The sequence below is a fragment of the Amblyraja radiata genome, chromosome 25 (genome assembly GCF_010909765.2).
Source record: "Amblyraja radiata isolate CabotCenter1 chromosome 25, sAmbRad1.1.pri, whole genome shotgun sequence".
Classification (NCBI taxonomy): Eukaryota; Metazoa; Chordata; class Chondrichthyes; order Rajiformes; family Rajidae; genus Amblyraja; species Amblyraja radiata.
In genome coordinates, this window is record NC_045980.1 from 23,888,796 (window position 1) to 23,904,497 (window position 15,702).

Sequence of the window (15,702 nt, forward strand, 5' to 3'; positions counted from 1 at the left end):
AAGTCAACCCTACAGATGCTGCCCAACCCAAGTATTTGTAAAATTGTATAATCGTAATTTTTTTCATCAAAATAAAGTTATATTCCAACCTCAATTTACACGCTCTTAGTGATTTTGTACCAACCCCCCCCCCCCCCAAGACTGGAGATATTCACATTCTACAGACTATTTTGAATTGACTCTTACTAATGTCTATGGATTCAAAATAAGCATTGTATACAGATCCACCACAGCTTGGTACAGCAACTGCTCTTCCCAATACTGCAAAAAAAAGGGGAGGTGCAAATGCAGACCTGCAATCGTTCATCATGCTCAATGCAGCCTAAACTTAATAAAGCAGTAATTTGGCATTTATAGGTGGGTGTATTAATGCAGACAATTCTTTTCACTTTGCAATAAACTATTCTAACACTCATTACAAATTGTAGCATGGGTAGAAATGAACCACCACCTCAAACTATTTTATATTAGATCAGACACGTTGCCTAAATGGATCCAAAATCAGCTTGGTGATAGGAGGTATTGGGTGGCTCTTCTGATTGGAAGTATGGAACATGTAGTTACTGGGGGATTGGTATAAAAATGACTTGCATGAGAATGTATGTGATCAGATTCCTAGGTTGGTAGACAAAATGAAAATCGGAGCAGATAGCAAAGATTGCTAGACTGGAGAAGTTCAGTTTGTCTGACTGCAGTCTAGCTGGAGTGATGGGGAACGTCAATCTGCCAATCAGCAAGAAAACTAATTGGCAGTTTAATAAAAGTCCACTAATGAGAAGTGGCTCAGTGTTTATGATGTTAGGAGAAAGTGTCGGATTTTTCTACGGGTTATCTTTCCTGCTGCAACAATTTATGTACCATACTGAAAAGGCAAAGTCCGGGAGAATTTGCATGGTCAGATTTTAGAAAGGTAGGTCTTCTTTAACTCGTGGATCTCCTGTACCTCAGACTAACAACAATAAGTCTAAACGCATGTATGACAGATACCTGGGAACGTTTTGGTATGTCCCAACCCAACTACTTAACTTAAGCATGGGTGCTACTGGCCAACTTTGACAACCATACCAGATATTTGTCAATGTTACTGAAGAAATTGCTGTTTTAAATGCATATCCTAGCTGAACTAAACACGACTACTTACAATTACATGACATTGTTGTCCTGAAAATGGGGGGGGGGGGGGGAGGGACTGTGTATAAATACTACTGTAATTTCTACACGGTGAAACCAAAATGTATAAAAATGGCCTTTATTAAAATCTGACAATGTGCACTTGAACCACATGTGACTTTTTTTTCTATTACAAATCTCAAATTGTGGAGTACAGAGGCAAATAAATAAATGATGGGTCTTTGTCCCAAACATTATGGAGAGCATTGTGACTGGGAAAATAAGTTTTGCTTCATACTTGTGCAGCTTTAGTTCTGAAAAACATTTGTCAATTACTTCAATTTTAACAGTCCTGTCTTTTACACCCAGCAAAGCTTATTTCCAGCTCAAATGACACAGCATGCTAAGATGAGATCACCGTCACACTTCTGGAAACAGCTGTTGCATTGCAAGCATGTTGCTTGACTGCATAAGGAGACAGACTCAATGTAATTTGCACTAGCAATTTTCTTAGATGCAGCTTTTGCTCCAAGAAAATCTATCAGTGCACGACTTCCCAAACTCCCACAGATGGCCTGTTTGGGAGGCAGGACACTCCTACCACAAGTACATGCAGCCCACTCCATGGATTCAAAGGCTTGAAGAAGTCACAGGCCATGTATACAGGCTGGTGTTCCTTATTCCATGCACTAGTCATATTATGTCCATTGTGGCTCCATGTTATGTTTACAATGGATTGAGGAAGCAGCTCTATGGTAACAACCAAGGTCCACCCAGACCCTTAACCTTGGTAATGGTGGTTCCTGCAGCAGATACGCCCCTCTGTACTTAGTTGGGGTTATCTCCTTTGCTGATGTTCACAAATACCATGATCCTATGCAATATAATTTTCTTTCCCGATGCGACAGGTGACAACTTGGTTGCCAAAAGATGCGAAAGCTTTGAAGGACCCCATTAAGCTAGCGCTTCTCAGGCAGCTCCTCACAAATCAGCATCTACTTCAATTTTTCCATTTCCACTTCTATCTGATGTGCTTTTTTAAAAACCAGCTCATTAGTCCTTCACAGCTTCTGAAGTACTCGTACCAGCATCCTGAACTTACGGGCTGCCCGGAAGTCTGCCATAAAAGGCACCCAGAACCCTTGTTTTTTCCCAGAAAAGAACAGTGATAAGAATGACCAAGATGCAGAGGAGCCTATTAACTGTAAACATAGGCATTCCTAAAATGGAAGATCCTTTCACCTTGAGGAGAAGTGTAACAGCTTTATACTAGCAAAGGCAAAGTGCCAGTAACAAAACAAAAAAGAACAAATAATGGACAGTACAAAAGGCCAGTAATTTGCCTATAGCCATGACATGTACAGGTTCTTCAGCACCACAAAATCCATTAAGAACACCCAAAGCCCAGTCCACTGATAAGAAACAAAGGCAGTCAACAACTGCTGGAAGCAACACCTCAGACTTCAGTGACTGGAATATTTGAACCCTTCAATTATTCCCACATCTGGCTGTCTTTAAGAAAAGGTTGAGAAAAAGGCTGTCTTTATGCCTTTCTTTAAGAAAAAAAACAATTCATTAGTTCTTCAGAGATTCCGAAGTACTCATACCAAGAACCACGCAAGCCAGGTTCAACACCGTCACGATTAGAATTGGTACAATTAGCTACAACGCATTACTGTCCGAGTTGGGTGCTCGGAACCAGAGCACGTTATAGGACAATAATCGCCAAAGCACACAACTGACTGGGCCAAATATATAATTTTTGCTTTGCGTTCCTGTGTATAAAACAAGGGTCAACGTGCAAGATACATTACTCAGCCAGCCTGATCATATAGTCAAGATGTTATCAAGTTGACCCAAGTGAAATAAGCATAAAAATGCAAATAGATTCGAAATTAACAGATTGCTTTCTACCACTCACCTGCAATTCTGCGCTTCAGAACTGCTCTCTCCAGGTCTGAAGCATTGTCTTTCTTAGTACCATCCAGTGGTGAACTTCTGCCAGAAGTGGGATACAAGGATGCATGCCACTTTTCAGGGTCCCAGATGCCTTCACTAGGGAAATACCAGGTGAGAAATTATACAGTTCATTGGAACACGACTGAAAATAGACTGGATATACAGCATGCTAAGCAGATTTAAAAAAGTTACATTGACTTTTGTTTCAATTCTGCTGGTACATCAACTGTTGACCATTGAAACAAACTAGTCTCAAATGAGTATTCTTTGCTTTGAACAATGACAAGTTGCAGATAATTCTGGAAGATAAAAAACCCTTTTCACATTCACCCTGTTAATAGCCTTCAGGGCCATATATTTCAATTGGGTTCACTTACTCTGAACTCGGCAGAAGGAAGAATTGCAGACTAGGCTTGCAAGGTAACCAACCCATTCCAGGTACCACTGTAGAAAACCTTCGTAGAATTACTTCCAAAATATTAACATTCTTACTCGAGGCCAATACTGTACTATCCTTGGCAAAGCCCAGAAGCAAAACATAACTATGTACTGTCTATCCAATTTCCCCTCACAAAATACTGACATTGTTAGTTTTGTTTATTGTACCAACATGTTAACCTTTTGTACAAGGACATGGATCTTTCTGCATCCAAGTTGTGAAAACTTACCACTTCGATAATACATTTTTTCCAATTAAAATGGATAATGTCACATTTCCACCACTAATACTTCTGTCACACCCACTTGCTTAACTCGCATCATAACCTTCGTTTTTTCACAATTTGCTTCATTAGCTGGCTTGCTATTATCTTCTATTTTGACAGCAAGCATGCTTGATTGACCGTGAAGCCAATTAAAAAATATTCAAAGTTCTAGCTTGATTCTACAATTTAATGTACCCAAATGAATACATTTGAAAAGAGAGTATTCATAACTACTGGTAGTTTTGGGAATAGGTAAATTCATGTCAAGGTTTAGAAATTTGCCCTTGGTTTGGTATGCCAATGTCTAAATGGAGTACAGAACATGTGCCTGTTTAAATGACTCCCAAGATGCACCTGCTGCCATTCCTCATCAGCATGTTCCAGGTACCTACCAGTTGGTGCAAAAAAAACAAAACAAAAAAAACTTGCCTTGCAAATCTCCATTAAATTTTCTTTCTCTCAGCTTAAATTTATTCGCTCTAGTATTTGACATTCCACCATAAAAACGCCAATCTACCTTCCCCATCTATGCCCATTATGAAGTTTTTACCATGCATCTGTAGAAATTGTTGAAAAGTTCAAAATATAACTCACACCTGCATTTCTCAATTAAAGTTCAACCGCGACTCATTTTAGTCAAGAAACTTTGAGCAACCTTACCTGTCATACTTTTCCAGAAGACATGCGGGTCTCTGCTTTGCATATGGGTACTCTTTGATTTCTAGCAGCTTTTCCTGGACAAAAAGGAGCAAGAGTCAATTTTCTGTCTGTTTTAAACATATTGGCAAACCAACTAACATGTGTTGCATCTCTTCAATTTGATCATACGGAAGTGTTAGCAAGACAGTTCCACATTTCATTGTTCAACTAGGATAGGTATATTAGAAAGAAGTATACTCTGTTTTGCCAAGATTAAAACCATTGTGTTAGCCTCGTCTTCCCAAAAGGAAATCAATGTATGACAATGCCAGCGTGTATTTGATAACTGCAATAAAGCGACCCAAGATCTGGGCGTCTCGGCCCATTCTCACTGTCGATACTAATAGAGAGCAACCTTTTGGAAACATACCTTCTGGTAAAGGACATACTTGTGCAGTTTGGTTGAGAGTTCCAGGATTCAAACCAAGTGGCACGCCTATGACATTGGTCAGAGTTGTGGAGGAAACAGATTTGGATGCCCCCATGTATTTGCATCACTCATAAGTCTCGGTAATAACACGTCAAATGATGTTATTGCAATTTGAGCACAGAAAAACTTGTTTTCTATGATCAAGATATCAAATAGGAAAAGCAAAACAATCCATCAAGTATTTATGTCAAGACGTGATTGCAACTACTTCAGTTTCATCTTTGACACATCTTCAGCCTAATGTTAGTTACAGTCTCTATTAATACGCAGTCTTCTATAATGCTAGTCTCCCAAGAGTCCAGTTTTCTCTTGCATGGATGTGAAAATTGACATGGGAAGCACCGACAAAAGAGATAAGGCATCAGACACAAGGGGTTTGGAGGACAGAAGTTAGCAATTATGCACTTGTAGGATTTAATCTTCAACTCTGTAGTGCTCAATTTGCTGGTAAAGTTTAACAGTTCAACCTTGGAACCATTTGGCAGTGAAAGTGGCTACACCGAATTGGCTTCAAGTGCAGTGAACAGTCACAGTATTGAACGGCCTTTCGTGGTGGGTGGGGAAGCATCAGCATTTTTAGTGTAGCCAAATCAAAATAAGAGGCTTTATTTATAGTTCTCATATTTAACATTGTGTAATTTCAAATTTTATCTTGAACGTAACTGAAGTTAGATTTGCATTTGAATTTTCAAAAATGTGTTCTGCGAATCTGCGTGATGGGCAAGATTGACTTTGTTGAAGTTGAACAGCCCAGCAACTTCCTTTTTGATGAAAACAATTCCTAATTAATTGGATTATGGGAAATTAAGTTCATATTTCTTCAGAGGCAGTACTCCAAAAGTAATTTCAAAATACACTGAATGTACTAAAGGCTCTGCAGGAGGCCAAATGTTGCAAAAATCGATTAAAGGGGTTAAAATGGTGGATGCCTTGGGATTGATATTATCAGAAGGCAATTGATTCACCCATTTGGGGTGGGGTGCGGGGGACATAAGGTCACTGAACAGAATGAAAATTGGCTTGGAAATCAACAAATAATCATTTAAAAAAAAGACAGGCTCTCAAATTGAAAGGATAGGTTTCAGCACCTTCAGGGTGCATTATCACACAACTATTGTCAATATTTATACACAAGATTCAGACAAGATTAAAAGCTAGTGGCATCTTAAGCAGTATAGCAGCAGCTGAAATGGACTCAGTAAATCAGTGAACTGCAAAGCATAGCTCACCACTTTCCAAATGATAAAAAGCCCGAGGCAATGGAGCTTCTAAGTTTTGCAGCTAATGCACAAAATGTCAAACAGGTACAGAAAAAGGTTCAAATAATTTTTACATTACAGCCAAGGACCAAATTATAGGGCGACAGATGTTAGGCTGCAGATCAAACAGCTTATTAGACTAGATCTAGAAAACTGAAGTGCTGAACTGCACTCAGCTTTCATGTATTGGGCTTGTAGCAAAACAATTAACTACTGGGTTAAATTACAATAATTACAGAAAATAGTGTTATATCCCCATTATTTAGAGATGATTTAATTAAACATCAGAAAATACAAGAATAGAGCATTTTTAGTGGTTGGGAACATTTAGATTGGAAGGGGAAATTTTGATCAATATTTACAATCCCAAGTGTGATAGAAATTTGGATCTTCTGCAAATGGAAACTTGTTTAACCATGAAAGTGGTAGACTATTTAATTAGAAATGCAGAACTAGAACAGCACAGGAACAGGACTTTCAACCAACAATATCTACACTGAGAATGCCAAACTAAACCAATCTTCCCCACTTGCAAATAATCCATGTACATCTTCACTGGACATCAACATTTCTATCTAAAAGCCTCTTAAATGCCACTATGTCTGATTTGACCACCAGCCCTTGCAAGCACCCAGAGTGCAAAACAAGTTGCCCCTCTCACTTTAAAACTATGCCTTCTAGCTTTTGAAAACCTATCCTTGGAAAAAAGGTTCGAATGGCTCCCCTATCTATGCCTCATTTTTACGTACCATCGGGTCCACCTTAACCTCCAATGTTCCAGAGAAAACAGTCCAAGCTTGTCCAACCTCGCCTTACAGCCAATATCTCCAATTTAGACAGAATTGTTGTAAACCCCTGTACCCCCTCCAAAATCTACACATCCTTCCTGTAACAGGACGACCAGAAATACACGCACGACTTCAAATACGGTCCGACTAAGGTCTTAAAGCTGCAACATGACTTCCTATCTTTTATATTTAATGCCCCAACCTATGACTAAGCAATACCATATACATCATTTAGCACTTATCTTGCCACTCAGAGAGCTATGGACTTTGATCCCCAAAACACTCCATCAATTCTGTAATGGGTCTTGCCATTAAGATCTCTTCCCCCCCCCCCCCCCCCCTCATATTCGACCTTCCAAAGTGCAACACCTCATACTTGCTTGGATTCCCCTCCCAAGCATCCCACCACAGATGTTAGGCTAACTGATCGATAGTTTCCAGGCTTTTCCCTCGCAGCCCTTAGAGGCACACCATTAGTCACCCTCCAGTCTTGCAGCACCACACCAGTGTCCAATGACAGTTCATATCTCAGCCAGGGTCTCTGCAATTTCTTCTTCAGCTTCCTACAGCATCCTCAGATATATCTGATCAAGTCCAGATTCATCTACATTCACATGCCTTAGTACATCCAGCACCCAATCAACTGCAATACGCACTGTCCCAAATCCCCTTGTCTTAATGCATTTTCCAGAGTAAAAACCAGAGAAATATTAATTGAGGACTTTACACTTCTCCCATAGTTCCCCACATAGATGTCACCTATTCTCTAACTACTTACCCTCAATATACTTAAGAAATTCCTTTAGATTCTCAATTATATCTGCCAAAGCCATCTCACACCCCTCCTTTAAGCCCTACTGATTTCCTTATGGTCCTGCTCCTCCAGCACCCAAACTACTCCAGGTATACACTTGATCCCAGCTGCCTATTCTGGACCATGCCTTTTTTCCTGACCAGAGCCTAACTTCAGAGCCAAGTCGTCATTGTCAAGATTGGCATACCAAAATGTAACACTGAAAATACCAACTCAACTTCAAAACAATGGTAAAAATAAAAAGTTATTGTTGGTTGGAAATGCATTAACCTTTAGTAATAAAATGATTAAAAAATCAAGTGTTTTTTAAAGACCATTTGGAACTTGTAGGACAAATTGGCAAATCAAGGCATACACATTTAGACAATTGCATGTAAGCACCCTTTTGCATGCAATCCTGAGCACCATAACAAGGTTTTCAACACTAAGAGAATGCAGAGCTTTATTGTAATCAGGACAAGAAACAAGTGTGAAACTTCTTGAAATCCAGAAGGATAAACCCGAGGAAACAAGGAACTGCAGCTGCTGATTTACCAAAAAAGACAAAGTGTTGGAGTACTTCAGCAGATCAGGCAGCATCCCTGGAGAAGATAAGTGACTTTTTGGGTTGAGATCCTCCTTCAGATAGATTCAGGTAAATTTCAGTTTCAATAATCTGAAGGATTGCCAAATAATTTGGAAACAACTAGTCCCTTTAGAGAAATTAATTAAAAATAATGCATTTTAATTAATCGCCCCCCCCCCCCCAAAAAGGAGGGGATACATCATGAATGCAGATGTGCATTGTACAACCAGAAGAGCAGTTGAAACTATCAAATCAAGATCTGTACACAAAAAACAATTTAGAAAAGGGGCTTGTGCAGGTGGAGTGGAAGAAATAAAACAAAAAACAAGAATGAGTTGGACGTGAAAGTGAAGCAGATAAAGGCACTGGATAATTATTTTAAAGCACAATGGTCTAAATGGCCCAGTTCTTCACTGTACTGCAAAAAGGAAGCAAAAACAGCATACAAAATGGTGGCTTACATTTGTCTCATAAAATAAAATATCCCTTAAAAAAATTTAGATGCAAGTTCGTAATTTTTTTATAAAATTTCAATTTGCAGCAAATTATAGATCTACGGCGAGTTTCTATTCAAAACCAATTTGCCAGGCTCCACTCAATTCATGGAGAACTGTAAATAACTTCACCCTCCAACCACAATCAGTTTGCATTCCTCCAACTACAGTGCCCTCCATAATGTTTGGGACAAAGACTCATCATTTATTTATTTGCCTATGTACTCCACAATTTGAGATTTGTAATAGAAAAATGACATTGGTTAAAGTGCACATTATCAGATTTTAATAAAGGCCATTTTTATACAGTTTTCTCCTCAATATATAAATGGCATGCTCAATTGGGTTCAGATCAGGTGATTGACTTGGCCAGTCAAGAATTGGCCTATTTTTATACATTTTGGTTTCACCATGTAGAAATTACAGCTGTGTTTATACCTAGTCCCCCCATTTCAAGGCACCATAATGTTTGGGACATATGGCTTCACAGGTGTTCATAATTACCCAGGTATGTTTAATTGCCTCCTTAATGCAGGTATAAGAGAGCTCTCAGCCACTAGTCTTTGTCATCTTTGGAAACTTTTATTGCTGCTTATCAAGATGAGGACAAAGTTGGGCCAATGAACGTCAACTAAGTTATTATGAGACAGAAACAAGAATAAAACTGTTAAAGACATCAGCCAAACCTTAGGCTTACCAAAATCAAACTGTTTGGAACATCATTAAGAAGAAATAAAGCACTAGTGAGCTTACTGGGCAGGCCAAGGAAGACCTCCAAAGCTGATGACAGAAGAATTATCTCTATAATAAAGAAAACCACCCTAAACACCTGTCCGACAGATCAGAAACACTCTTCAGGAGCCAGTGTGGATTTGTCAATGACCGCTGTTTGTAGAAGATTTCACAAACAGAAATACAGAGGCTACACTGCAAGATACAAACCACTGGCCAGACGCAAAAATAAGACAGGTTACAGTTTGCCAAGAAGTACTTAAAAGAGAAACCACAGTTCTGGAAAAAGGTCTTGTGGACAGATGAGACAAAGATTAACTTATATCAGAGTGATGGCAAGATCAAAGTATGGAGGAGAGAAGGAACTGCCCAAGATCCAAAGCATACTACCTCATCTGTGAAACAGTGGTGGGAGAGTTATGGCCTGGGCATGTATGGCTGGTGAAGGTACTGGCTCACTTATATTCATTGATGATACAATTGCTGATGGTAGAAGCATATGAGTTAGGGGGGGGAAGGCAGGTATGGTTATTGATTGGGGACGATCAGCCATGATCACAAAGAATGGCAGTGCTGGCTTGCAGGGTCGAATGGCCTCCGTCTGCACCTATTTTCTATGAATTCTGAAGTTTATAGACACATCCTATCTGCTAAAGTTCAAACAAATGCCCCAAAACTCATTGGCCAGTGGTTCATTCTCTTGCAAGACAATGATCCCAAACATACTGCTAAAGGAACAAAGGAACTTTTCCATAACTAAAAAATTGTCAATTCTTGACTGGCCAAGTCAATCACCCGATCTGAAACAATGGAGCATGCCTTTTATATGCTGAAGAGAAAACTGAAGAGGACTAGCACCCAAAACAATCATAAGCTAAAGATGGATTCAATACAGGCCTGGCAGAGCATCACCAGAGGAGACACCCAGCAACTGGTGATGTCCATGAATCACAGACTTAAAGCAGTCATTACATGCAAAGGATATGCAACACAATACTAAACATGACTACTTTCATTAACACGACATTGCTGTGTCCCCAGAGCAACTTTATGGTGCTCTGAAATGGGGGGGGGGGGGGGACAGACACCAAGGTATAAACACTGCTGTCATTTCTACATGGTGAAACCAAAATGTATAAAAATGACCTTTATCAAAATCTGACAATGTGCACTTTAATCACGTGATCTTTTTATATTACAAATCTCAAATTGTGGAGTACAGGGGCAAATAATTAAATGATGGGTCTTTGTCCCAAACATTTTGGAGGGCACTGTAAATGGTGTGGCACAAGCAAGCCTGTATTTGTCTTTCATTCACATTGTCCTAGTCACTAATGTCTTTTTGTACAAATAGTTTGGCTCCAGTGCTGTTGTCTCCTCTCATCTCTGCCCCCCCCCCCCCACACAATAATTTCTGATAAGAGCATTGTGATATTATATTCAGTTTCCAATAATATTTTATGCCACATTTCTGTAACATATATACATAGCACAAGTTTTCAGCTTGCAAATGCAAATATATACCGTGTTGAAAAATTACACCCAATCTAATAAATAATTAGTTTACAGCAGACTGTTGATCAACTGGGCAAGCAGACGAAGGAATGGCTAATGGAGTTTAATCCAGATGTAGAATGTGCTGCATTTTGTAAAGTCAAACCAGGGTAGGACATTCACTGTGAATAAGGCTCGGGAGAGTGAGGTAGAGTGGAAGGATCTAGTTGAGGTACAAATTTCCTTGAAAGCGGCATCACAGATAGGGTAGTCAAGATGGCTTTTCGTAAATTTGCCCAGTTAATGTATTGAGTATACAAGTTAGGGTGTGTAGGAAAGAACTGCAGATGCTGGTTTAAATTGAAGGTTGACACAAAATGCTGGAGTAACTTAGCAGGACAGGCAGCATCTGTGGAGAGAATGGGTGACGTTTCGGGTCGAGACCCTTCTTCAGACAGATTCAGGGGAGTGGGATGAGACAGTAAGACCTGTGGGAGAACTTGGAAGGGGGAGGGGATGGAGAGAGAGGGAAAGCAAGGGCTATTTGAAGTTAGAGAAGTCAATGTTCATACCGCTGGGGGCATGCTACCCAAGCGAAATACGAGATGGTTCCTCCAATTCGCGCTGGGCCTCACACTGATAATGGAGGCAGCCCAGGACAAAGGTCAGAATGGGAATAGGAGGGGGAGTTAAAGTGTTGAGCAACCGGGAGATCAGGTGGGTTAAGGCAGACCGAGCGGAGGTGTTCAGCGAAACGATCACCGAGCCTGCGCTTGGTCTCACCGATGTACAGAAGTTGACACCTGGAACCTAGATGAGGTTGGAGGAGGTGCAGGTGAACCTCTGCCTCACCTGAAAAGACTGTCAGAGTTGCGGAAGGAATGGTCTCTGCGGAAAGCAGAAAGGGGTGGAGATGGGAAGATGTGGCCAGTAGTGGGATCCCATTGGAGATGGCGAAAGTGGAGGATTATATGCTGTATGCAACGGCTGATGGGGTGGAAGGAGGACAAGGGGGACTGTCCTTGTTGCGAATGGGTGGAGGGGGAGCAAGAGTGGAGCTGCAGGATATCGAGGAGACCCTAGTGAGAGCCTCATCTATAATTGAGATGGGAAACCCCGTTTTCTAAAGAATGAGGGCATCTCCGATGAACTAGTATGAAAACCTCATCCTGGGCGCAGATGCAGCGTAGGCAGAGGAATTGGGAGTAGGGGGATGGAGTATTTACAGGAAGAAGGGTGGAAAGAAGTGCAGTCTAGATAGTTATGGGAGTCAGTAGGTTTGTAGCAGATGTCGGTCAATAGTCTGTTTCCTGTGATGGAGACAATGAGATCCAGAAACAGTAGGGAGATGTCAGAGATGGTCCAAGTGAATTTGAAATTAGTCATGAAGTTGATGAAGCCAGTAAGTTCTGCATGGGTGCAGGAGGCAGCACCAATGCAGTCAGTGTAGGGAGGTAGAGTTCGGGGATAGGGCCAGTGTACGCCTGGAACAGTGATTGTTCGACCTACCCAACAAAGAGGCAGGCCCCTGCGAGTGTCCATAACTACGACTTGGATTTGGAGGAAATGGGAGGAGTCGAAGGAGAAGTTGTTGAGGGCAAGGACCAGCTCTGCTAGGCAGAGGAGAATATTAGTAGTATTGGCTGGATCTGCATTCGAGGAAGAAACGGAGGGCTTTAAGACCTCCCTGGTGGGAGAATGGAGGTGTCGAGTGACTGGGCATCCATGGTAAAGATGAGGGAGTGAGGGCCTGGAAAACAGAAGTCATTGAAGAGATAAGTTAGGATGTTATGTTGCAGACGTGGGTGAGGCCAGTGTTCCGTTTTGGTCACCCTGCTTTAGGAAGAATGTCATTAAGCTGGAAAGAGTGCAGAGAAGATTTACAAGAATGGTGCCAGGACTTGAGGGGTTGAGCTATAGGGAGAGATTGGGTAACACTTTATTCCTTGGAGCTCAGGAGGCCAAGGGGTAATCTTAGAAGTCTATAGATTCATGCAGGGATTTGATAGGGTGAATGCAGAGGCCTTTACCCAGGGTAGGAGATTCAAAAATTAGGATATATTTAAGGAGAGAGGAAACAAGATTTAATACAAACCCACGGGGCAACTTTTTCATAGTGCAAGGAGCTGTCAGAGGAGGTAGTTAAGGTAGATACTATAACAGGATTTAAAAGAAACTTGGACAGGTACAAGCATAGAGGGATATCAGCCAAATGGGACTAGCTTAGATGGGGCATCGTGGCCAGCATGGATGAGTTGGGCCAAAGGGCCAGTTTCCATGCTATATGATTTTATTTTCAGCATTACCACCCAGCTTTTCATTACATGCAAACCAATATTAAAAATCTATTATCTGATTTTTCCACTGGCCAGCATATTTTATATTGCATTTGCAAGTCCACATCCTGTGTAATAAAAAAAACTGTGGATGCTGGTTTATATCAAAGATATACACAAAATGCTGGAGTAACTCAGCAGGTCAGGCAGCATCTTTGGAAAAATTGATATGTGATGTTTCTGATAGGGTCCCTTCTTCAGACTGATGGTCTGAAGGGTCCCAGCCCAAAATGTCACCTATCCATTTTCCTCGAGAAAATCTGGAACAAAAAGTTATTTACAAGCAGGTAATTATTTTTCTCCAAGGATCATTAGCTTTTGAAACTCCCTCAAAGTGTAAGCATCTGAATAAAGATAGAAATTAAAAAAAGGGACTAAACAGGTAGAAATTAGATTAAAATGTTTTACTAATTAAAATTAATCTGAAGGCTCTTAACCCAAAACATCCAGCAGTTTAATTTCTGATCAAGGTCTTCAGTCTCTTGTGTCTCCATTTCTTATTGTCAGTTCAACTTAGTGGGGCAAAACAGAAGGCACCTAATTTGTATGTTTATATTTAAACTGATTCAGCCTAACTGGTTGTTGGACTAGATCAAGTCAAGTGCATGCCTAATTGAACAAGTACCGAGATAACAAAGTAGTCCCAAATTTGAGCAGTTATCAATTCTCAGTAAAGTCAAAGTGGCAGTCACTTCCCAGAAGCCAATTTTAAACTGCACTGCATTTTTACTTATTTTGCTTAGCTTAATGTAGATGATAGGTCAAAGCCACCACATTATTCACATATAATTTTTAAATCACACCAAATAAAACAATGCTAGAAATGAAAATTGAATAGAGACAGAAATCCTAAACAAATATTAACACTCAAATCATATTTCATCATAATAGTAAAAGTTCCAAGGAATTAAACTTTAATTAGAAAACATTCAAATGTTCAAAGTTCTTCCACATGCCTACCTTGGAATACCTATATGGCTTCTTCATGCCACACATTTTTAGTGTATCATTTAATTGATCTTTTTCTTCAATCCATTCTTTTTTATCCATGCCTGCCAAAGTTTAAAAACAACTTTGAAACAAGATTTACAAACTGTTGCACCAATAATACAGATAAACCACATCCTACAATTACAATACAGACAACATGTAGACTCGTTAGTAGTTTCGCCCAATACAACTATAGACAGCATTTAATTCAATAAAGACACATCCAAGACAACACATGCATACAATATCATCCACTTTTACAATGATACAAGACACAGCAGAACATGGTGTTGGCCACTTAAGATCGGGAAAACAGTACAGATTGTGTAAAAGAGGAAAGCGACTTCAAGAAACAAAAACCCATCCCTTCTCCCAAGAAACTGAACCTAGACCACTTCCTACACGCAAAGACACATACCTGAAAAGGCAACAAAGCCACCTAACCGTGTGTATTAGGCTCTTGGCTGAGTAGGAAGGGGAAATTAAAGCAAAGGGGAAACGAAAAGTTTGTGCTGGGGGGGGTGGGGGTGGGGGGGAGAAAGGGGGTATCCAACCACTCCCCAGGTTAGCCGGCAGCTTGTGCAGCGGCCCCAGGCACCGGGGCAGCCCGAGCCTGCCACACACCAAGCGCCAACACGCACACGGGACGCGGCCGGTGGAGAAGGAGAGACCACGGAAGATAACACAGTGCGGGGTACGAGCACTGAGGACAAGGCGGACTCCCGAGCCTCGGCGAGCCGTCCTCACAGCCACCAACCCTCAACAGCCACCTCCGCCGCTCCGCTATGAACCCCCGCAGCCGCGTCACGCGCCCGGATGTACGGGCCCCCCGCCGCCCGCCTGCCTGTCCTCGAGCAGAGGAAAACAAAACATTCCAGCTAAAATCCCTTCGCATCAAAAAGGCGGATGTCGATTGTTATTATTTTGGGCGCATTTACTTCGATTTCACGCTATTTATTTCGTGCAGGTTATTTATACTTATTTCTAAACGCCGAGGACCTTCAGGCGGATGACATTGACGACAAAGCCCTGCTTCGCTCGGCCAATCAGAGGGCGGGAGGGGCGCGGGCTGGAGAAGGGTCTCGACCAGAAACGTCACCCATTGCTTCTCTCCAGAGATGCTGCCTGTCCCGCTGAGTTACTCCAGCTCTTTGTGTGTGTCTTCGGTGTAGACCCGCATCCTGCAGTTCGTGGTGTCGCATCACCCATGCTCGGAGCCGCAACGCTGCTCGCTGCCGGCCCCTCTCTCCGCACTTGCTCGCCGGTCTCTTCACATCCAACTTCTCCGCTTGCTGTAATGGGATTTGCGTGGAGGTGGAGGACTCCTC

At 41.3% G+C, this 15,702-nt stretch overlaps 1 protein-coding gene across 2 annotated transcripts in view; it reads right to left on the minus strand.

Moving 5' to 3' along the window:
* Positions 1 to 15,188, minus strand: part of eif4enif1 (eukaryotic translation initiation factor 4E nuclear import factor 1) — a 42,748-nt gene extending 27,560 nt beyond the window's left edge. Inside the window, exons 1-4 of one of the 2 annotated variants that reach the window (XM_033043479.1) lie at positions 14,793 to 15,188; positions 14,345 to 14,436; positions 4,434 to 4,507; positions 3,032 to 3,165 (exon numbers count right to left, since the gene is read on the minus strand). In XM_033043479.1, coding sequence (XP_032899370.1) covers positions 3,032 to 3,165; positions 4,434 to 4,507; positions 14,345 to 14,434 — 298 coding nt within the window. In that variant the 5' untranslated portion in view covers positions 14,435 to 14,436; positions 14,793 to 15,188. The remainder of the gene's footprint in view (positions 1 to 3,031; positions 3,166 to 4,433; positions 4,508 to 14,344; positions 14,437 to 14,792) is intronic. The other variant, XM_033043480.1, reaches the window with a different exon arrangement.
* Between the last annotated feature and the right edge of the window lie 514 nt (positions 15,189 to 15,702).